Source organism: Phodopus roborovskii, unplaced genomic scaffold (genome assembly GCF_943737965.1).
Source record: "Phodopus roborovskii unplaced genomic scaffold, PHOROB, whole genome shotgun sequence".
NCBI lineage: Eukaryota > Metazoa > Chordata > Mammalia > Rodentia > Cricetidae > Phodopus > Phodopus roborovskii.
The window spans coordinates 8,747,878-8,772,253 of NW_026126416.1; the positions used below are offsets into that span (position 1 = coordinate 8,747,878).

The following is a 24,376-nucleotide window of genomic DNA, read 5'->3' on the forward strand; positions in this document are numbered from 1 at the left end:
CACTCCACTCACAATATTCATTCTTCAGGTCCTGCTCTGTTTAAATGAACTCCCTCACAGCCTCTGGGCTAGATCAGCAGGTGGTATGGCATAGCACCTTTGAGTCTATTGTGAAAGCAACACCATCCCAGCAGCCCCTGGGAAATTTTGTGACCAAGCTCCAGATCAAAACATCTCATTTTCTACCATAGAAGCTGTGGTGTGAATTAGTGGTAGTGTCCTTTCCTGGCTTGGGCAAGACTCTGGGTTTCATCCTTAGTGTCCCCTCCACTTAAAAATTCCTATCAAAATGTTTGAGTAGCTCACTTATATTACCTGGTCATCCTCCCCCCCCCACCCTATTCTCTGTGAGCACACACACACACACACACACACACACACACACACACCTTGAATTAAATGTCAAAGATGTAAAGAGATGTAAAGGAAGAGCTTTTCCTTCTAGCTTCCCCAAACCACTTTCCCAATCCAATGAGATGCCACCCCACCGTCCTTTGGCATTTTGGCCTTGCCCAGAGCAAATCTTTGTGTCAAGCCAGCCATGCCCACAGAAGAGTGGCTGGTCCTGGGGCTGCAGGATGTACTCTGTCATGCCATGCTCTGCCATGATGTTCAGTTTTCCTCTCTGCCCAGTGTGGCTGCTGCTATGGTGGACATTTTCCACATGCTCTGTTTGGGGTAGCATCAGTTCCTTTCATTGCATGTGCAGGCTGTTTTGCTGCTTTGAAACACTGAGAACCTCTGTGATGTTAGAATTCCCCCAGATTTCCAGCTGGGTTTCCACAGCTACAGTGTTACTGTCTTGCTCTGGTAACTCTGTGGTGTGTTTTGGTTTTGGGTGCGGGGTCAGCAGCTCCATTTATCTGTCAGGTGTTAACAATCCCCCTGCACACCACCCTGCACTGACTAAGTAGTCTAGGAAGGTCACTTGGCAACCTTCATGGGGTATCACCTTATTTTTTAGGTTACTATTATTTGGTAAACCCCTAACTTTTCTTGGAATTAATTCTTATCATCTGATAATTCAGAATTAACATGAATATTGTCCTAGAAAACTCATCCATTAGAATTATTTTATAAAAATATAGAAAAATAGTTTTGTTCATCCAGATACATCTAACGTTATTACCATTGTTGTTGTTATTATTTATTTGTCTAGGTGTTTTATCGGCATACATATAAGACTGTGTACCACGCATGTGCCTGGTACCTACAGAGGAGAGAAGAGTATATTGAATCCCCTGGAACTAGAATTACAGATAGTCATGAGCTGCCATGTAGGTGCTGAGAATCAAACCCAGACCTCCTGGAAGAGCAGCCAGTAACTACTGAGTTATCTCTCCAGTTAAATGCGTAGAAAGAAGAAAGACCTTTAACTAAAGCCCGTTTTGTAAACACCCCCAAAAGCAGCCATTTCCCTAAAGTTGCTTTCAGAAATGAAAAGTCAGTAAAGTCTGTGGAGAACTTGGGATCATGATGATGGTTTCCATATTGCCCAAGAGCCATTCATAGGCCGAAGCTCAAATTCGTTCTATGGCCCAGGCTAGTCTTGAATTTTTTGTCCTTCTGCCTCAGCCTTCTGTGTGCTCCAGACAAGTCCCATTACACCTAGTATTCACTTTATTCTTAGACTCAGCCTAGATATAAACTAATTTGTAGGATAATTGGAAATGGCTTTTAGTCCTCAAGATCAGAGTACTTGTTCAATGATTATTAAATAATTCAGCTAAACTACATTGTACTGGATAATACTTAGAGTGTACTTTATTTAATAATTTTCACTTAACAGGCTGATGGTAGGGCTTAAGTCCACATGCATTCCTATTTAATCATCTCCTTTTTTTATGCTTTGCCACAAATTCAAGGCATTCTCATTTGATTGTACATTTCTAATTGTCTTTCAATGTAGTCAATTCTTCATGAAATTAAAATGTCAACAAAAAGTCCCAGTGGTCATTGTTGTGATTAAGGTCAGAAGTACACTTTTAGTTTCTACTGTAGATCTTTGGATGAGTGAAACCTATAAAAAAAGAAATCATCCAAGTGACAGCGACTTCTCCCTCCCAGAAATTAGCCATTGGCACAAACACCCAGAACTCTCAGGTGCCAATCATTCCAAGTGATCCCTTCCTTCTCCAGTGGGTTTCATCAGCCAAGTAGCCTGTTGAGTCACTTCTCACCCAATTTGACGGCACTTTCTCAAGACCTGAAATTCACTGAATGACTAATTTTCTTGTCAGTTATATTTTTACTACTATGAGACTTTGATTGGTGGTGTCATGGGGTATTTTCTCACTTGTTGAAGAAAAGGTGCTCCTGGAGAAGTAGAGAAGACAGATATGGTTAAAAGGCTGAGATTAAAGATGTGCTCCTCTCTGGCCAGTCCCCGGGGAAGAGCAGACCTGACCATTTCTAATGAAAATATGGACCAAATCCACAGCACCCTTGGAGTGTCTCAGATCCTGAGAGGAAGCTTTCAGTTCCTTTGCTGATGGTCGGGGAATATGAGAGCAGACCTCCTCCAAAAGTCTAATTTAATAGCCCAAGGAAAATCTGCTTTCCCCCATTTCCATTTGTTCTTATCATTTCCTCAGAATTACTCTTAAACTTAGTTATATGGGTGTTTTCTTCTTTTTGAGCAGTAGCGGACTATCCCCCTCCAGGAGTGTATCATTAGGGCTGGAGACCTAATCTAATATCTTCTACCTCCATGTGTTTCATTTCCTCTCCCAGAGTATCCACTTCATGCGATTGCATTATTCAGTCAAGTCTCCTCTTCATGTCACCAGGCTGTGACATTTACATAGAATGATTCATGTATTTGCAATCTTAAATAGTCATAGCATTGAAATTTGCATTCTACTGAAAGACAAACAGAATCTCCATGGAAAGGATGTATGGCTTTAAAATATAACTGCATCTGCTCCCATTCTGGCCATTGTGGAATTTCATCCATTCATTTAGTGTGAGGCATGGCCACCTGAACCCACCTGGCAGGTACCCAGAAGTGTCAAGGATCAGAAGTGCATCAGGTCAGGGCCTCTGATCCCAACTGTGATCCCCTTGGCCACTGTCATGCTGTTCTGTCCCCAACTCCTCCCACCTCTCCTGATTTTTCATCTTCACTCAAATGTATGTATCCCACGTGCCCCCAGAATGTACCACCTGCTTCCTGAGGTATGCAAAGAAAAAGTGAATTTTTGAGCTTTTGTACAGCCATTGGTTGAGGATGGAAATGCAAAGACTTTCCTTCTAGTACACCTCTGCCAAGGGCCACTAAACACTGAAATGAGGCCACCTTGCTTCAGACCATCTCCTCCTATGCTCCCTGCCATACTCTTCCCACTCCTGATTCCAGCCATCTGCCCTGCATCTGGTAGCTGTTTCCTACCACCTCTGCAGAGACATCTCTGACCTGTTATCCTCCTCTTCTTCCCTCCCACTACGGGAAGGACAGTTTGCCTTATTGTACAAATGTGTCTTTCAAACAGTGTCCTGTCTGGTGAGAGTGGTGTAGCTGAGTCTTTGTGCACTGATTGGATGCTCAGTGAAAATTCTAATTTTGGGGGGCAGGGTAGATATTGAGCCTTTTTCATGCTAAGCAAGCACTCCACCACTGAGCTGCCCCTGCCCCAGTACACATTATACTTGAATGTATACTTGAATAAATACTTGAATGAAGGTAGATTGCAATTTTGAAAACGGCAGTTTTAGATAAGACTTTTAAAGCAGATTACAATTGTGTGTTGATGTCTGTACAGGTCATATGCACATGTGATATTTTGACCTCCAGATTCAGCCCTTTTTGCCATGCTTAGCATGGTAGCATGAATAGACATGTCCTTGTAGAAGAGGGTATATTCCTGGAGCAGGACCCTAACTTCCTGGGTGACATTCTTGTCCATCCTTGACCTGAGCTCTTTGATTCCCATCTGCCAGGATCACCCATGACTTTCTGAGTGTTAAGTTCTGAACAGAGAACAGAACCATGCTGTTCTGTACATGGAGCCAGAGCCCTAAATACAGCACATCTCTTTTTCTGCTTTAAGTCACTGTCCCCACTAACACCCAGATATGTGCTTTTCACAGCAACTCTTGGCATAAAGAAACTCAGCCTGCCCCTTCAGTGTATTTTGAAATATTTATGGATGCTAGAAAATACATACTATTTCTGTAGGTCAATGGAATACTAAAACATGCCACTGTACTGTCTTCCCATCTGTACTGGCCAATGCGTGTAAGATTCACCGTGTGCTTCCTCCACACCTATAATAATTCCTGGACATGGCTCTCTTGCTCTTCACAGTGGTGGTGTGCATGTATGTACAGCCCTTAGCAGTACTCTTCCCTTCTTTTGTCTTTAAAAGGTATATAATAGAATTGTATAGCATATGCTGCTCAGCAATGTGCTTTTGGATGAACATTGTTTCACATTCCAGTCATGTTAATGCACATCCATGTTCACTACCGACCAGTAGTCCACCTTGTGACTGGGTCTCCTAGGGAAATTGGAAATAGATTCTTTCTCCTGTCATCTCGGGATGCTGTGCACTTTCCTAGGCAAGCGCACACATGCGTGAATTCATATGCTAAGCAGTCAGGATTTTGGCGGGAGGAGTTGGGGACAGAACAGCATGACAGTGGCCAAGGGGGGTCACAGTTGGGATCAGAGGCCCTGACCCGATGCACTTCTTACTGTCTTTACCTAGATAGTAATGTCAGACTGCCTTCACAAGAGATCACGACAGTTGCCTCACACCGTGGATTCTAAGAGTTCTGTGCCCTGTGTGTTTGCTGCTGTTTGGCATTGTTCTGTGTTTTATTCTTTGCAGTCTGATGTATATAAAACAGTATCCTAGTGTGTGTATAATGCCTGGCATTAATGGTGTGTGGCACCTTGATGGTCAAACCCTGACTTTTATTGATTTTTCTAGTGCATAACTTGTCTGGACACTAAGCCTATGGTGGCTATCCTATGCTGTAGGTGGCCTCCACCCGCTGTATGCTTACATCTCCCTGTCCTCGAAGCTTGGTGGCAAGCAGTAGAGCTTTGTGTGGCTGTGGCTAGATGCACCAGGCTTCCCCTTGATGCTTCATGTTTTGGGCCTTGTTTAATAAGTCTTTTGTTTCCTGGGGCTATAGGGGGGATACCCTACAATCTGTGAGTTTCATGCCACTGACTTTATTTCCTAATGCAGAACTGTACTTCAAATCGAAACTATAACCTCCCCACAAACTGTCTTTGCCTAGAATATATGTAGGGCATCACAGTTCAAAGCAATGGGCACAGGTCCTAGGCAGTTACTTATCTATTCAATAAACATTTTATAGAGGACGTAGAAGCAGCAGCTATAAGGTAATCCTGAACACAGAATGGAATCAGGATCACTGGGACCTATCAGTGAGATGAGGCATTCTCCTGGGTTCTCCATGTGGGTACTAAATCCAATGACAAGTGTCCTGCTGATAGACACACAAAGAAGAGGAAGTCCAGTGGCCATACAAGCAAGAGTATAAACATCCTCCTGGCATCTGAAGAAAGAACAGAGGAAATCTGAAAAGGACCTCACTTTGTGGTCCTTTTCAGCAACCCCAGAAAGCTAACCTGGGAGCTAACTAGCTAGCTGTGTGATGAAATGGCGATAACCCCAATAGACTAAGGGGTCAGAACAGTGTCAGCCCTGGAACAAGAGTCTTCAGAGCAACATGTGACACCTCTCTGACATTCTGAAACATGACTTCCTCTCCTTTGCAGATTCACAGAGAGCATTGAAAGTTAGAAAATCTAGATTCTCATCTCATCCTAGTTCTAGCAAGGTGTGGGGCAGGGTGGGGGTGGGGTTCCTGTTGCATCAGAAAGCACTGGACATTTTCCAACCAGTAATGTAGCTTGGTTGTTGCAAAGCCTAACTGCAGTGTTCCTTGAGCAGAACCTCTGAGCCCACACTAAGGGAGCAGGAACAGGCCATGCATGTTTGCTGGGCCTCTTTTTCATGGGAAACCTGGGCAGAGGGTTCCTAGGTAGAGTTCCATTTGTCCACTCATGTCCCCATTTTACCTCTAAGACAGCTAAAGCTGCAAGTTGAAGCAACTTATCCCAGTCAGCAATCTTGTGCGGACCAGTCCAGAACCAAAACCTACACCTTTCATTTCCTTTCCTTCATGTTGTTGCTATTCTAAAATATCAAATAATAATCAGACTAAAGTTGGAAGCAAGTCTGCAAGGTATATTGATTATAATTTCTGGAGATATCTCAGTGGAATATTAATAACTCATGAAATTTTTATGTAAAGTAGTAGGAGTAGATAGCGAAGGATGCTCAAATACAGGCAGCATAACAGCATTTGGCAAGTAGAGGCAGGAGGATGGTGAATTCCTGGCCATGCTAGGCTATTTAGTAAGACCTCACTAAAGCGGAGAGGGGGTAGAATACAAATTCAAGATGAGTTTCTGCTTAGTAATTTGAACGTTCTCTGAGCTGAATGATCAAGGGAAAAAACTGCTACTTGGAAGGATTTTTGCTATATTAGTGAGATAGTCATTCAAAACAATTAAAAGTTTTGTGTTTGTTGGAGCACTTTTAAGAGAGCAAAGAGCAGTGCCTAGTATGAAAATGGGTGTCAGATTTATGGCTCATGCCTCATCAGACACATGTATATACCTGAGGAGGGTCTTACGGTCATTTTGATAATGTTTTACTTTTGGTTTTTTTTTTTTGTTTGTTTGTTTTTGAGGCTCTGAGGATAATAAGTGTCAGACAATATTGCTCCAATTCACCCCTTCTCATAGTTCCAATACATTTAGTATTGGATCTGATCCTTAGGGTAAAGTTGTTTGTTGTTTAAGCATGAGGACCTGAGTTCATATCCCCATTGCCCACCTAAAAGCTGGACACAGCAGCATGTCTGTAATCCAAGTGTATGATGGGGACAAAGAGACAAACACATCTGAGGGCTCACTGGCCAGCCAGTGTGGCCAAAGTAGCAAGGTTTAGGTCTCAATTATTAATATTAATAGCAATTAAGACATTTGATAAGATCTCTGTTCTCTCTTATGCATGCATGTACCATCACATACTTAAGTACACAGCTACAGGTATGCATATATACACCAGACACAAATAAATAAACAAACCAAGACTGTATTTTTGCTAAGACTACTAAATAATTTGGGCATTCATAGTTCTTGGCTGTTCAAAGCACTGTCCAAGCTGGAGTCATATTTGCTTTCTCTTTGTCATGGTGTTTAACATGCTCTGGCTTGGCCCCAAGTGAGTTGCATTTGATGCCTCTTAGTTTTGAACCCAACCCCTGAAAGATGTTTGTCTAAATGACAGCACCCAGTTTAATGGCAGTTAACACTGCCAAGAGGGGAGTGGAGGTTATGTGTGACTTGTGACAGTCTAGGGCCTGAATGGCAAGACTGGGAACCTTCTGTGAAGGATCATTTCTTCTTTCAGTGTCTAATTCTGGAAGCACTTTTGGTTCTCTCTGTTGTCTGTAGCTCTGAGATACAAGAGTCACTCAGACCATAAACATTCACAGAGTGGGAGAATCCCAAAACTTGATGGTTGGTCCCTGCGAGTGCTGTGCTGGACTTACTCCTAAGAGCCCAGATCTCTCAGTCATAACAAGGACCAGCCTTTTGACAGTTGGATGGTGTCACCCAGGATGCAGCTGATGGACAGCCACTTGGGATCTGTGTGCAGCAGTCCTTCTGTAGGTTTGAATGTGAGTTTGATTAACAAGGTTACTTTCCAGATTAGTCTTCCATGGAAAATCTAGCAAAGGAAACACACATTTCTGTGTTGTTCACCGTTGTTCCCAGCTCTGTATGGGGATGTGTTGGACACAGTGGGATCTTTCAGGAAACAGCAGGGTGATACTAGGCAGAGTGTGACAGGTCTTTAGAGGGACGTGTCTGCTCTAACCCAGGCCCACAAGCAGACTGTACTGAAAGGGGGGAGCCATGAATTGAACGTTGACAGTGGGCCACAGCAGTCTGAAGGCTCAGGTGGTTGTCAGCCATAAGTTTAGCTCAGCTCTTTGAGTAATTTGTCACGCCTGGCTCAGCCCCTGCTGGGCCAGCACGTGCCAGCTTAGTGTGAGAGGGCCTGTTCGCCAGACGGCCACTCAGGCCTAACGTCCTGCTGTTCCCCCGGACCAGTGGCTTGCTGGGGCCATACACGGAGGGAGGGCTGCTCTGCAATGACAGCCAAGTGCTGTGCAGAATGAGCATGCTCATAATGAGACGTGAATGGCATTAGTGGGTCCCTCTAGAATTGGGCCTGAGCAGGCGCCTCTCGCTGAGGAAGTTTGGCAGCCTGTTCATTAAAGGCAAGTCACCAGGAGTTCAGCCCACAGCCCAGGAGCCAGCTCCGGAGCATGCTGCCCAGGCCTGAGGCTGTTGTGACCATCCGTAGAAACAATCTATGTGCAGCAGAGGGGACACTTTTGAAAGCTTCCGATACATTTTCTTCTTCTTCTTCTTCTTTTTTTTTTTTTTTTTTTTTTTTTTTTTTTTTTTTTTTAAAGAGTTGTATAGAGCAAGCTTAAAGGGAAATTCTAGCATGAGGGAGATCCCAATATTAATTTCTATAGTTTTGCACAGGTCCTGTATCTGCCATTGGGCTTAGTAACCGCCAGCTCTTGTGACTATTGAATGTTTGAAATATATGGAGTGAGACAGGAAGGTAGAGTTGTTCCTTTTTTATTTCACTTAGTGAACATTTCAATCTCGATAGTCAGTGTGCTACCAGGTGATGCAGCACTGCTCCAGAATGACTCTGGTCCCCTCACCCTCACGGTGTGCCACCATTCCTTGAAGATGTAAAGGAAATGGGAAGAGAGCCTACATCTTGCAATCAGTGTCAAAACCTTACCAAAAGAAACGTGTCTCCAGTTTTAAAACAAGATGTAGAGAAGCGGAAGGGGATAATTGTTCCCAGCCTATATTTTTCCAAGTGGACATTCTGAAAAAAATTGTTTTAAGATATACAGAATGTTAGTGGCATGTACAGAATCATGTTTCCTCTTTGCAACCCCAGATAACTAACCAATGGGAATCCACATTCCCTGGGTTTTGTATTCATGAAGAAATGGCACAATTTTCAAAATAATCAAAACGCATCCTTTAACTTTTGCATCAATAATGAGAAGGGGAAAATGAGACATCATGCCAGCTTCCCCAAGCGCTAATTCCTGAAGTTCTACATGGAGCGCCTCCATCCATTGTCAGATTATTCTGACGTTTCCTGTTATTGGAAGTATATGATTCACCTTCAGAGGAAACAGAAGCTCACACAAAGGGGAAGATTTGCTTTCTGCCCTGTGAAAGGCTTCCACACGCAGGGGTCCTATTAAGACAGCTGGAAAGTTGCTTTGGCGTGTTACGCTTGTAAGTTTTATTGGTGACTGGTTTTTGATTACACATTTGAATATCATGTGTTCCAGGGTGCAGTTTTAATTAGGAGGCAGTGCTCTCTCTCTCTCTCTCTCTCTCTCTCTCTCTCTCTCTCTCTCTCTCTCTCTCTCTCTCTCTCTGCAGTTGCACTGCATACCATTTGCTACAACCTCCATATCCACTCTTACTTTCTAATGCTTAGTCTGGTCAAAGGCTCTGAAAACCTTGCAGAATATAACGCTTGGCCTTCCTTCTCTTTCCATGAACTTGTGTTTTCTTACTTTTGTTGGTAATATTCACCACCATATAACCAGCGTTTACTTAAAGTATCAGTCCCCTGTGCTGTTAGATTGAGAATTCTCATTGGCCCAGATCAGGAGTAAAGATAAAGGCTGCCACACCATGCCATTGCGATGTTGTCATAATCACCCACCTCTCTTGTTCTTGTCTTAGAGATAATACAGCACTATACAGGATATAATCCTGTAACATTTGGTGCACATATTTTTTAATGATATTACTGTTGGATATAGTTGAAGCCCAAAAGAAATCTAGGCCTTAAAACTAGCATCTCACTATTACATAATGACAAATGTCTAACTTTGTGGCAAAAAGTTTCCAAGATGCACTTTCACACAAGACTGGGAAAGCCTAGTTACTAACTGCATTTAGAATAAATTGCCCTTCGCGCCACGTGCCGTTTGCACGTGCGTTTGTCTCCTTAACCAATTACTGCAGCTATGAAGAGCGAGCTCTGTATCTGGAAGCAATAATTCAGAACCACCGGGAAGTCATGACATTTGAGGATTTCGCAGCTCAAGTCTTTTCTCCCTCTCCCAGCTACTCTCTCAGTGGAACGGGTGAGTGTCTGCATTATTCTCCTCCCTCCCGCTTACGATGCATTTGAGTAGCAGATGTACACCTGTTTTTCACAGATAAATGCTTGCAAATTTAAGAAGAACATTCACCCTCTGAATCAACTAATGAATTTCAAAAGGAATGATGACATTCATTTTAATTTGTTTTGTATCCGAGCTGTTCGCTGTGTTCCTTTCTTCAGCTATCCTGTTAACCCTCGAATCTAGCAAGGTTAATGAACTTTTTCTCAATAATGTGCTCCGGTTCATTCAGGAGTGTGGGTTTCTTGCTGAGCTGGGAATATGTTGTTTAAAAGCGATGCCCAAATCACTGCATACTTATCAAAAAAAGAGTTCTCGCAGTTGAAGCCGTTGCTACTAATGCTAAATGGGGATTATGCTGCTGAGATACGAGGGTCAGGGATTAATGCCGGAGACATGGAAGGACAGTGTCCCCAGGCCCATCATTACAGAGTGCCGCGTGCACGCTGCTCTCTGGAGTGGTTGGTGTCATGCAGACCAGACACCGACCAGAGCAGCACCTGGTGTGGGGCCTTCAGAAAGTGGCTTATAATGGTTTTCATTTAGTAGGCCAGTGGAATTGCAGAACTTTCCATGCATTTCCTAGTTTTTAGGCACGTACTATCTTTATATAATATTGTCAATTTGGAAAAAAAAATTATGTGCTGCCAGTTAAATTGTTGATATTATTATGGTTTTTGTCAAAGAATAAAATTATTACTTGTAAATTTCTGCATGTTGTTACAGATTAATTGCCTGTCAGAGTAAGTGGGATATTTAGTCTCTGCATGTTAAAATTCTCAATGAGGGGCTTCCTTCACCTTGCCTGGTTCAGCATAGCTATAAGGATGCTTAATAGATTTCTAGCCCGTGCTAATTGCTTCTGAACACAGCCTTGCTTCTCCTGTGCTGACTTGTTAACAAATATCTTACACACAAAGTGAAAAAAAATCAAATTCAGTGAAATAAATCACTTACAAATAAAATCAGCCATGCGTCATTGTTTAACATCGCTGGCTTCAGCCTGTGCCTCTTGGAGCTTTGTTGGGAGATAAGAGAGAGAGAGAGACAGGCACTTGCATGGGGAGCCAGGAGCAGCAGGCAGAAGGCTTGGGAGATAAGCAAGCTGGCCGAGGTGCGGAGCTCCATTTACATAATCACGCCTCTGCTTCCTGGTGAGGCGAGAGAAACACAGGGATGGCCTCTATTGATCTTTGTTGAACTGGGGTACTGAGCAACATGAGAAAAGCTTATAACTTAAGGCTTTGATTAATGTTTCTTACATTAGAAAATAGAACAGCTGTGAATTGAATTCTTTTATACACTCTGCCAGCATTCTAAGACAAAAAAAAAAAAAAAATCTGTTTCAAGGGAAATGAAGATTTCATACCCAGCCTGCGAGGTTTAAAATTATGTCTGATTTTTCAGTGAAAGAACACAAGGACCTCAGGGCAAGCTAACGCCGCAGAGCTCCGTACAGCCTCTTCTCGTCCTTTGCACTGGGACTTGAATTTTCGGGGTGCAGGCTTCTGTTTTTGCTTTTGTTTTTAACTTTTAAGAAAGCATTTCATTTCTTAAAAATAAAAGAAAAATATGAAATAATAACTGTTTAAATTTCTTAACCTTAATTTGTAAGGTTCATGTCTATTTTAAGGTTAACATTGTTGATGTTAGTGAAACAATGACAGATGTTATTTTACCAAGTTAAGTTCACAATTATTCGAACCAGTGCAGATTCGGTTCCTAGGTAACAGCTTAAGTGAGATGGTAGAAGCATTTGGGTTTGTGTGACCACTTGGTTTGCTACTAATGCTAAATGGGGATTGTTAATAGGGGTTTTGGAGGATGTCCTTTAAAATATTACTTAATAAAAATTCTGGCAGCTTGTCAGGGCAGGTATTAGAACTTTTATACATGGAGGAAAGAAACGAGATTATAGACACCAGAACAAGTGTGCCTCGTCCTTCTATCAGGTCAACGTCAGCCTCGCATTTCATGGGGTTCACTGCTCTGTCTGCCCTTCACAGTGATTAAGGAAGGACTAGAAATAGCGTCTATTTGAACTACAATGTGGGGATAACACAGTGAGGATGGGGATCATCAGCCCAAACACAGGCACCTCCTCAGAGCTGTATTCTCCCTGGCTTATGTGCAGACGTGGCTTCCACAGAATCCCTACCTTCTTCCACTCTCACACAGAGAACACCTTTCACTTATTCACAGTGGTGTTCATTTCCTTGGGACAAGCACAGTCAAACCCGGATGAGCTCAGCTCAGCCAACTTCCACTCAGAGACTGAGGTGAAGCCTGCTCTTCCAAGCAACAAACCAACTGGAAAAATTGACCCTGAACTGCTTAAGCTCCCACAGTGCATACCGGGCCATCAATGTCATCAAAGCAGGGCCTTGGCCTCCTTATATACATATGCACAGATTGTCCTTGGCTTTGTTTGTGTCCTCCCAATAAGGGGCTGTATCTTTCAGGAAGACACCTGAACTATATAGTATAGCACATCCAGAAGGCAGCACGCAGCTCCACCTCTAGAGAGAAGGAAATATTCCAGGTGAGCCTGGCCAGAGACACTACTGCTGGGAAATGTCTGTGCCTCCCACATACCCTAACCATGGAGCCCTGGGGGCCAGAGTGCCCAAATGTGTGCTCTTCTGTCCATGATGCACCATGAGCTCTGAATAGGGACAAAGGTCTAATATATGAGTTCAACTTCTGTCAAGGGCTTTTAAAAGAGGATTCATCTCCCAATCAGAAATGCTGTGTTAAAGCAGCCCCTTGTGTCTGTTGCATCTATTGATTCAATTAATAATAATCTGTACAAAAGATATTTCACCCAGCCCTCCCCTGTGGTTTGCCTTGTGATCCCTTTCCTTATTGACAAGCAATAAATAATCTAAAAGATAGCCAACATTAACATCTGCATGTTTTATGCATGCATATTTGTATTCATTTAACCCACACAGTTATGGGAATAGAGAACCAAGTTTGTGTTTTCAAGTTATGAAGGAAGGTGGCCAGCAGGGAGGGCTGTAAAGGGTTAACTGGAATGGGCACCCTCGAGTGCTAGGGAGGGACTGATGTAATCACTGCAGCTCACAGCCAAGTGCATCTGTTCACCATGAGGTCATTCTTCTGCATGCTAATGACTTGGAGAATCCAGTCTGATGTTTGACATTATCCAAAGGGATATAGTGTAAATCTTTACCTTTGGGAGCTGCTCTTACTGAACAAAAAGGGAGAAAGAAATTTATTTGGACTTGGATTTTTTTTTTTTTTTTTTTTTTTTTTTTGGTTACTATTTTGTTGGTGGTTGTTCATTTGTTTTTTGGTTGTTGTTTTTTTTGGGGGGGTGTTATTAAGGTTTATTATTATTATTATTATTATTATCATCATCATCATCATCATCATCATTATAGGTTTGTTTGTTTGTTTGTTTTTTCCTGGATCTTCTCTAAAGATTGTGTCTGAACCTTAAAATCTTGGAGGAATTCAATTGTGTTTGTTGATAAATGAATCCCAAAATAGCTATTGTGGTCACAGCTAGCAATTTGGTAATTGACATACAGTAGGTATGTCTCCTGTAATACCTAACTTTCAGAATTGGTACCTTGGTCAGAAATTGATGAGAGTATGTTTTTATTCTGAGGAATATCTAAAATCCAAGTTCAAGGAGATTGTTCTCAGTATCTCTGGATTGGCTGGTGTTTGCTTGAGATGCCAACACTGTTTATGGTGCCTGCCCACTTCAATATTGCTATGGAGGGCCAGCAGAGGGAGCACAGGTCTTTGTTTATTTGTTAGCCTCAAAAACACAGCCCTTGATTTCTCCAAGATAGGGTCAGCAGTGCTTTCTCCTTCATGACAGGTGGGGTTGTAAAGGCTCCAAGATACAAAGCAAGTGGAGAAAATGTGTCACCGTAATTTTGACCCACTATCTTCTGCGTGGATGTAGGTCACATTTGGGGCTTAAACCAGATTAGTCTGGGTCATTCTTAAGATGCTTGCACAATCCAAAGCTGCAAACTTTTCTCTTTCTCAGATGTGTGCCTGGATAGCCTCTTGGATAGGAATATTGTGTTTATCTGTCTCATATAATAGACTTTTGCCATTCTTTTCTGCTATTCACTACAATTTAGACATTGCACTTGAAGACCCTTACCTGGTGCTATCAGGACAACTTGATGGCAGCCAGTGAAATGAATTCACAGAGCTGCCGACAGCACTTCTGGTCACACCTGGGACTCTGGCATGTAGATGCAGCTAGTTCTGTAGGTCCCTGTCCTGTGCCCTGAGGGGTGAAGCTCTGCCAGCCTCCCCTGCATGTATGCTCACTATACCAGCATCTTACAGGCTTATCGTTCTGCATACAGATCCTGGAATATTTTACTGGCAGTTAGTTATCAGGTTAGCCTGAAGAAGCAGACAGGTAAAGCCCAACTCTGATCCAATAAGCTTTTCATGTTGATTGAAAGTGTAATCCCCCTGTGTATTCATTCAGTCAGTATTCATTCTCTTTCTCCTTCTCCCTTCCTCCATGCCTGTTAAAATGGTCTTAGTAAGCCTTAGATTGGTAGCACAGCTTATGCTTCTTATGTATTTAGCTTTGTCATAGCTTAGGGAAACCAGCAAAGAACATCATAGAATGTGGAAGTAGAGGGGACTTCAGGGGATATCAAGTCTAGCCTCTCCTTAATAGCTTTGACTAAGTCTAAGCATAAATCATGAATGAACAACCAAAGATTGCAGACAAGTTGGACAACATAGCCCTCACTTCCCATTACACACATGAACATGTCATCCCAGTGCCTACCCTGTGCTAATGGACCCATAAGTCAAGCAGTAAAGGTTTATTGTTGATATTAAAGCCCAAAATTAAATTTGAGAATTACATGTAGAGAAACAGAAATTTTTCTTAAATACAAATTCTAACTATATTGTCTACTTAAGAGCTCAAAACCAGCCCAACTTATACCCTCAGCACACTTGTCTGTCCCTGGCCAAAATGTTGCCATGTGTCCTACAGATAGATAACTCCTCCCAGCAATCCCACCTGACCCCAGCCTAGATCCCTTCCACACAGCCAGCTCAATGCTGACCATTTGCTCTGCTTTGTAATTTCTACATGTATTCTTGAAAAGATGTGAAGATATTGATAGAAAGTTCCTAACCACTCTTAATCTCATAACTTAGACCCAGCTTGGTGGCTCCGCAAAACCAGTCAGTATATTTTCAGTGGATTTATATAACTCTTACAAGTACAGGAACGTCTGCATTTCTGTCTTGATTTTTTTTTTTTTATTTAGCATACGTAACTCTGGTGTGTGTGTGTGTGTGTGTGTGTGTGTGTGTAAGTCCTTATCCAAAAATAGGCTATAAATTCTTTAAAGAGTAATGTGTGCCTTCTCTTTCTTATAACACATGTAACAGGAATAAAATACTAAGCAGAAAGAAGTCAAGCTGTTGCTTTAAGTGGTACAGGTGTGTCTCTAGACCACAGATGTGTTGGGTCTGATGCAAGATGCAGAACAAACACCTATAATTACATTTTATCTGCCATCTCCCTTCTCGATCTCTTAGGAAAAGTGGGTCAGCGACAAGCAATATGGTCAAAGCCTGGTGGGGGGAGAGGGGGGAAGCCAGGAGACAGGTTAATCCCCAGACTGGATAGCACAGTTCTGAATAACTGAAACTTGATTCTGGGTGCTTTTGTGAGTGGTGCTGAGGGTTTTAGAGAGAACTTTCTATGTCCCTGCTTGGCACCACACTATGCTTTGCGCTTATTTACCCCTAGATCCTTTTAACACTCTGTTACTCTCCTCCTGTTGCTCTGGGAGACAAGCAGAGGTGAGACATATTTTTCCATTTGGTCAGCTAGAAAGTGATGTTGCAGCCTGTCAAATGAGACATCCACGAGATGGCTATGCCTTCCATAGGCTGCTTCACTGAGCAGACCTGTGAAGGGTACTTAAGGATACACACAAGGTTCTGGGAACCTTTAGAAGGCCCATGTCTCTTCCTCTGTGGAAAATAAAGTCTTAAGGGAGAAAAGAATATGGTCATGAAAGGTCTGCATCCAAAAAGGGGGAAAAATCCTAGATTAGTTTTACCAAAATTTGACTACAAGTATAAGAGACTCTGCTCCACAGTGACAGTGACTTTGCCACTTAAGCTGAGGCTCCTCTGAGATAGAGTGCCATCTGGCTTGTGATCCTGGAGTTTGTAAACAGGGTCTTGCCTCCTGTGTCCCCTCCACCATCCATGCAACATCCAGCTTTTACCTTTTTTTTGCAATGTTGCCTAAGACCTAGGATGCCTGAGAACTAAAAGCCCTTCCGCATGACCAGCATGGACTGAGTAGACTGAGAAAAAAACAAAGAGAATGCTGTCTCTCAGACACTCATGGTCCCTCCAGACCCTGACCAGTGCTGAGACTTGAGTCCATAGCTTCAGAGAATGGGAAGGGAGCTGACGTATGAGAGTTGTCTAGAATGTGCCTGTGGAAGCACCTCAGAGCATCTGTTTCCTGTAAGATACTATAGTCAGCCAATCCTGCTTTCCTGACCTTCCAGGGTTTTATGTGCAGGTGGCATCTCTTTCCCGCCTAACTGCTAATTATGACTCAGGGGACACTGAAAGCAGTTACCAAGGGATAGCGAGCAGGTACCAAGAATCTTTCTCAGAGTTTTGGAAATGAGTCTTAATTAAAGCTTATTCAAAATAACCTTTACAGTTTGACTGAGACAAGCCCAGAGTTTGGGACACCCAGGCTCACATTCTTAGTGAATGGAAATTGTGGCGTTTATGTCAATCTGGCCTCGCAGGTGGTCCATGTACAGCCTTTGCAGCTGGGGCTTCCTGGAAGACTCAATGATTTTGCTCGGATTTCCACTTAGCAAAGAGCAAACTAAAGCAAGGCCAAATGAAGCTCTTGTGCTGGCATTGGAGTCTGCTGTTGGATAGAGGGAATGTTTTATGCTATCCTTTCCAGGTACACTCAGGGTAATGCGGGTGGGCAGAACCTATAAATTTTCTCTTAAAGTGCCACAAAAGACTGAATGAAAAAAATATTCTTTTGAAAATGGGGAACATGCCAGTCATTATTGCAGGAGAATAGATAGATAGGAGGGAGGGAGGAAGGGAAGGAAGGAGAAAAAACTTACAGCATTAATATGGCCAACATTGACTTCTTGGTTCATAGCATTGTGTTAGAGAAAGAATAACCAAAAGCCTATTTTCTCACCACTTAAAAAAATATAAAATGATAAAATCACAGATGACTTCCACCTCCCTGTGCCCTCCCCCCCATACACACACACACACACACACACACACACACACACACACACACACCTACATACCTACCTGCTAGAGGCCACAATGAGGTACTGAAATTCTGGCCAGCTTAGAATCCTGGTGGTACCCACTCCTCTACTGCAGCTCAACCAGTTGGTAGGGCAACAGCAGCATTCCCCTGAGCATCTCACAAACCCCACAGGTTAGGGTCTTCAGACAGTCATTATACACCCATGAATGTCCTAAAGGCTTCCTAGCAGAGGCCTAGAAATGGACAAAGCAGAAGAGACCCTACCTTCCTGCCTCCCAGATAAGGGAGAAAGAATGAGCCATCAGGAACTCCTTGGTACAAAGCAAGAAAAGTCATTGTTGGTTGGGGGCAAAGGAATGTCCTGAGAAGAAATTATCCCAGTGTGGAAGTGCACAGTAAAACAGGTCAGCAGAGGCCTCACTGGGAATGTAGCACACGGATGAAAATGCTGGAAGGAGGTGGGGGGATGGGCCCCATGTGGAAGCCAGGCAGGAAGCAGCCAGGGGGAAACCCAGAATGGTAGGAGCTTTCTTGACACGTCTGAAAGCAGTGAGGGGTTGGGGTTGGGAAGAATAGAGCCAGCAGTGAATGGAGATTCTAAAGGTCAAAGCCACCCTGAAGGTACAAGGGGAAAGTTGGCCTGTTATCTAGTGAGACAGACAGCTAATGGAGAAGTGGGGTGACAAGATATGATCATAGTTTGAAAGGCTCAGTCTGGCTTCTGTGGAGAGACTGTACATTGGAAGCAAGGATAAGTTAGATAAGACCTCATTCACTGTATCTTCACCTGGCACACAGCAGGCCTGTGATACTGTGATTAACAGTCAAATACTATGGCAGTGCAGACATCTCTCCTGGAAATTTGTGATGGGTGCACTGTGTTCCACACCATAGTACCAAGAAATAGAACATCTTGGGTACCCAGATGAAAAGAATATGGCGGCACCCGTCTTTATAAGGGAAGGTGTTGCAGGTAGAGGAATGTGAGCATGAGGCAGGCAGGATTATGATCTAAAGTCATTCACCTCACTCAGACCTTGAAGAGCCATGTAAATAGCAGTGGCCAACACACAGAAAATCAATGGCTGGGTGACCCGGAAGAACAAAGATGTAAGGCCAAGATTCTTTGCAGTCCTAGTTCCCTCAAGAAGCCCTGTGTGGTGGTGCATGCCTGCAGGTTACTCGAGAGGCCTGAAGGAGAGGATCCCTTGAGCCCAGGCAGTCAAGGCCAGCCTGGGGAATGCCCCATGACCCCTTCTCAAAACCGTACGTAAAAGTTTCCAGAACACTCCACAGACTTTAGTTTTTGTTTACAACATTGCCATTTCTGTGTACTTCCCCTGCCATCTGCCCTTGTGAGGAAGGCTTAGCTTATCTCCTTAGCAGGTAAAGGGCTGAGGAGGGTGGTATTTTCATATCAGGTGGCTGGCTGGTAATGGCAAGATCTGGGCTTAGCACTTAGGTTTTTCTCTGACCCATTCAGGGTCCCCTGCCTTTTGGCCCTCATTGTGTTGGAGCAAATCCATAAGGGGAAACAGCCAGGTGACAGAGAGGAATCCTTCTATTGTGCCAAAAGCAAAACGTTCTCCTCTAAGGCAGAAAGCACTAAATTGTTGGATTTATGGCCTAGACAGGTTGTGGTGTGAGTAGCAAATGCTCTCCTACTTTGACTGAACTGTGTCATTGTCGGCTCCAAACGTCAGTGGAGTACATGGCCAGAGCTCTATTAGAGAAAGCCTTGATCTCAGGCCCACACTGCCTCCTGATTTCCTAAAGGCAACAGGAGCATTTGTTTGTTTGCTCGTTTGATTGGGTGCTTGGAGTTGAGTCCAAGGACTCATATGCTTTGAACAAGTGATATCCATCACAGGGCCATAGCAGCCCCAGTCCCATTACCAGCCCCAAGGAGACTATTTCTATCAATAAAACTACCAAGGAGTCCTGTCACTTCTCTGTTGTTTCCTTGGACACTTGAGACCACAGTCCCCTCAGAAGAGTCCCTAGACCTAACTGCTACTTTGTTTTAAAGCTGCTGTTTATTGGGGGAATGAAAAATAGACGTGAGTGACAGACACACAAAACCCAGGAAGTCCAGAAGCAGAACACTTCTAGCCCCTCCCTATATGGGCACTGGAGTTGTTTTAAGAGAGCTGAACTCTTTACAGGACATTCAGAGTCAGCCCTAGTCACTAGGAGTACTGTGCGCCTGCAGGAAGTATGGTGTGAAGTTAAGATCAGCTAAGGTGGTGTTGGTGACATCTACATGGCCTCATCACTTCCCTGCCCCCTCCTTCCTGGGCCCACAGGAGCTTTTCTCCCTGTATCTTGAAGTCATCCTTATGTTGCTTTTGTAATGGGGAGTATAGAGTATTTTTTTAGACCACTTTCTGTCGTGTTTTGCCTTGTTTTCTTAACTAGGGGAGTAGGGAATATGACTCAATAGTAAATAAATACTTGACTACCACACCCAAGGCTCTGGCTTCAGTTTCCAGCACTACAAAGGAAAAAATAAAACCTAAAACAAAAGTTATATTGAGATATAATGCACATATCATGCCAATCATCAAAAAAAAATGTACATTCAATACTTTTAGTGTTTTCACAGATTGGGCAACTATCTCCAATGGTGTAATTTGAGAATGTTTCACTTCCCTGGAAATAAAATAAAACCTACTCACACTCAATCTTCACTTCTTCCACAGACCCCGTCCCGGGGTCCTTTGAAACCACTGGTCCCCCTCCATTTCTATGCACCTTCCTACCCTGGACATTTCATATACATGGAACCAGCCAAGGTGACTTGGCTTCCTTCACCTAGCAAAGTTCATTCATACTGTAGCATTTATTGTGTTTTAAAAAAATTATTTGACTAACATGTTTATACTTTGATAATTTCATCCATGTGTACATTGAAATATCATATGCATCCTGATTCCCCCCTTCCGACTTCATGCCCTCTTTTTATATTCTACTAAACCCAACCCCAGTATATATGGGTATAGGACCCTTCACTGAAGCATGGGAAATCTACCAGTGTTTGTGTCCTAAAAGAAGAACAGTGCTTCTTCCTTATTGGAGGCTTTAAAGTTGCCAAACAGTTCATTCATCAGTTGATGGAATTTGGGCTGTTGAGAACAGCACTGCTGTAATAACCATGCACTGTGGAGCCAGGCTGAGAAGACCAGCAGCCTCCCTTACGGCCGTTGTGCAGCCAAAACCTTGCCATCCTTGTGCTTTGAGATGTTGAGGAAGCCTGGACACCTTTCTCCACTGTGGCTAACCAGTAAGTTGCCACTGAGCTATCAATTTTAAACATGTAACTTAGTCGTAGCTCCTAAGTTCACATGATAGTTTGGCAAAAGGAAAAATGCCAGCAAAATTTTTTTTTCTTAATGCCACAGCTCCTACACAAGTGTGACTACACACAGTGCACAATGCGGTGCTTTCTTCTTCCCTTCATGCTTGTTGGTCCAGCTGTCCTGGCTTTCTGCTTCAGAACCAAAGTTGATGGGCAAGACCAATAACCAAGCGGTGGAAGCCAAGCCCAGTGCCAAGGCTGGAGCCAGAACATAGCCACTGCTGCTGGATTGGAAATACTGGAAGCCATCCTTGGCCATTTGGAGATGTTAATTAGGCTGGCAAATCCCCACTGTTCTTGGGTTGCCAGTGTTGAGTTGTGTGTGCAGGCTTTCCCATCCACTGCCTGCACCTGTTCCCCTCCTCAGAGCCATTCCAAGGGGTCTGAATAACCCCCATCAGCTCTCTGATCCCCCTCTGCCTGCCTTCCTGCTGGGAGAATAGTTAGCACTTGCCTAAAGCTGGAACCCCAGTCCAGTCTTTCTCCCTCACCATGCCAAGTCTCAGAATCATTCCCTTCCCTAATTATCCTGAACCAGTTTATCATTTCCACACTAACTGTTCAGTAGCAAGGATGTGGGGAGAGGTAGCCACATCCTTGTCTGCCCTGGCCCAAATTTACCCCAGGTGTCAGGGCTGGACAGCGGGGGTTTCCCCCAAGATAAGAAGCTTGCTTCAGATACCAATCCCATAGATTCTCAAGTAGCATCCCTAGGCAGAGCTGCAGAGAATGCTGATCTCCAGCCATATTCGTTATTTCCTGAATTAAAAAAGAAAGTCCTTGTTAGGACCCAAACAGCACCAAAAAGTAAAACTCTTCTCTAAAAATAGCCTCTGGATTCTCCAGGCTTAAACGTTTGTCTTGAGCTGCCAGTTGGCCAAAACTGTGCCTATGCCGTTTGGTGTCTGAGTTAAACTGTGAAGGAGTCTCCCCAGGAGTCTCTCCAGCTGCTCCTATGTGGAAAGGAGCTGGCTGCTGATTTCCCATTACAATTAATGTCCACACATGCCTTCTTATTCGAAACACACTGTAACCCTGCAGTACAATGTCCTGAGTCACCACCAAACCTTTCAAAAACCTTATTTCTTAACTGGGCCTCTCCCTTCAGGTACTACAGAAATGTATGTGTTTGTGTATTCGTATGCACTACCTCCCCCACCATCCACTACAGCCCCCAAAGCAAGGGGGGTTTTTGTCTGCTGCATCCATTGCTACAGTCTGTAATAGTGCTCAGAATACATCTGGTGTCCAGTGGATAAAAAAAAAAAAAAAAAAAAGGCTGGGTGAGGGGAGGTCATACTTGGTGCCTCTTTTCTCCCAGGCATCATATGCCTCCCATCTTTTCTCATCCCTCATCTCCAAGCTCAGTGTCTTCTCCTCTAGGCTCTTCAAATAGTGTGCAGGGTAGCTGATGCTCTGTGCTAACCCCTGGGGTTGTGCTAAGAGGCAGTCTGCTCCCTGGTCCCAGCAACTGGGACCTCACCCTTCAAGAGTACTGCCTGGATGTCAAGAGCAGGTGACATCTGAGCCCTGTGGAATAATCAAGGCAGCCTCCAACTGCCACTGCCTATGCATCTCCTTAACTCAACCATGGATTGGCAGTTACTGAGATACTCTTTGTGGGCCGGCACACTACACCAGGCTGTGTCTGGGGACCCTCAGGAGAGGAGCAAACCAGTCCTCATCAGCAATTACAAACAAGTCCTCCATTGTTAGCACGCCATCTGCTTTCTGGGTTTCTACCAATCAAGGGCCTGCATGCATAGCATAACCAGGGCCAAGGGGGCTGCAGAAGAATGAGATCAAGGAGCCCCTTCATAAAAAAAAGCCTTTTCTCACATAGGAGAGGATCATGAGCATGGCACTCTTGAAAGCCTGAGGTTCCACTCAAGGTAGAACCATGCAAGGTGGAACAAGAGGTGTGTGGGTCTTCCATTAGCTAAAATGGAGCCCGGCACACTGGGAGAAATAAAAAATCTAGATAATTACATTATCATCTAAGGACAATATCATCTGTTACCCACAATCAGCCTGGGCAGAGCTTCTCATGCCCTCACATGGAGAAGGACCCAAGTTCATAGTAGGACAAGGAAGTGCCACTTGGTCATCCAGGGCTGGTGGTGGATCCTGGCTTCCTACCCCAGGAACTCTATCAGGGAGCCAAGTTTTCATCCATAGACTGGAGAACACAACTTCACAGACGTACATACACTTCCATCAGAGAGCTATAGCAGGGAGAATGTCCCAGTGGTGTCAGAAAGTCTCTGGTCACTGTGCCAACCTTGGCAGATGGAATCAACAGAAAGTCTGAGTTTGTAATTGTGGCAGTATGCACAGCAGTTTGTGTCACTGCTAAATGTCCAGATTCAATAGGTATCTAGCTATATGGGATTCAGGAGAGATTGGGGGCTCAGGGTTGGGGTAGAAAACTACTTTCTAAAAGCAAAACCAGGGTGCATGCGCTGTGGGAAACATAGGGAGTAAGATGGCGTGGAAGGGGTGATGGGAACCTGTCATAAGGAATGGAGGCTGAGATCTTCCCTCAGATCTATATGCTTTCAAGGACACGTTTGTAAATAGGACACCACCTGGTATTTGGTCCCATTAAGTGGGTGTTCAAGTGAACTTTCTGGAATGATGCTGAAAGCTTTAGGAATAGGGATAGCTGAGGGATACGTGTGTTGTCAGCAGTGTGTTCACTATCAAGCTGCAGCTGTGGAGGTACCATGCTTCCACTCACTGGATCTCTATCTTCTCTCTCTCTTCAGATTAAAAAAACACATGACAGTCTCATTATGATACTTGAGCAAGGTAAGACTAACCTGTTGGTGTCGCCTGTGCCCACCCCCACCCATGCACACTCCAAACCCTGCTTTGGGGGAGGGGTATGGGTTGACTAACACTTTACACGCCTACTCACCTTCTTGGGCCTCAGCCTTGCCTGCCTCCTGTCTTCCCCCAAGGGGCACTGCCCACTCTCCTGCCCATACATGTCTGTGCTGCCTGTAGAGCCCAGCCTTGCCTGCTTTTCTTCTGCCGGTACACCCTGGGCGGTACACCAACACCTGCCATCGTGGAAAATGTCTTTGTCGCCTCCCCTTTGTGTGGGAGGCTGCAGGGAGCCACGGGTACATCTCCCCTCCCCAGGGCAAGCCTGGAGAAGCAAGATGTTGAGATGAGCCGATAAGATGAAGCACGTGCTGGGCTGGCCTTTGACTGCTTGCCTTAGCAGAGGCCTCCAAAGGCCTCCACACAGGGAGGGCAGGTCGTCAAGGAGAGCTGCTGAATAGAGCAGCTGGAAGAAGAGACGCAGACAAAAGCTGGGCAAGTGCAGAGGGCAGTGGACCCCAGGATCTACAGTCTAGGACTCAGAGAACAAGCTGAGATGGCAGGTGTGACCT

General features: G+C 44.1%; 1 protein-coding gene across 3 annotated transcripts in view; it reads left to right on the plus strand.

Annotated features, from left to right (window-relative positions):
* The window catches only part of Ralgapa2 (Ral GTPase activating protein catalytic subunit alpha 2), a 256,297-nt gene that overhangs the window by 228,830 nt on the left and 3,091 nt on the right, over positions 1-24,376 (plus strand). For all 3 annotated transcript variants that reach the window (XM_051183228.1, XM_051183229.1, XM_051183230.1), the window contains one exon: positions 10,142-10,263. In XM_051183228.1, the coding sequence (XP_051039185.1) occupies positions 10,142-10,263 (122 nt within the window). The remainder of the gene's footprint in view (positions 1-10,141; positions 10,264-24,376) is intronic.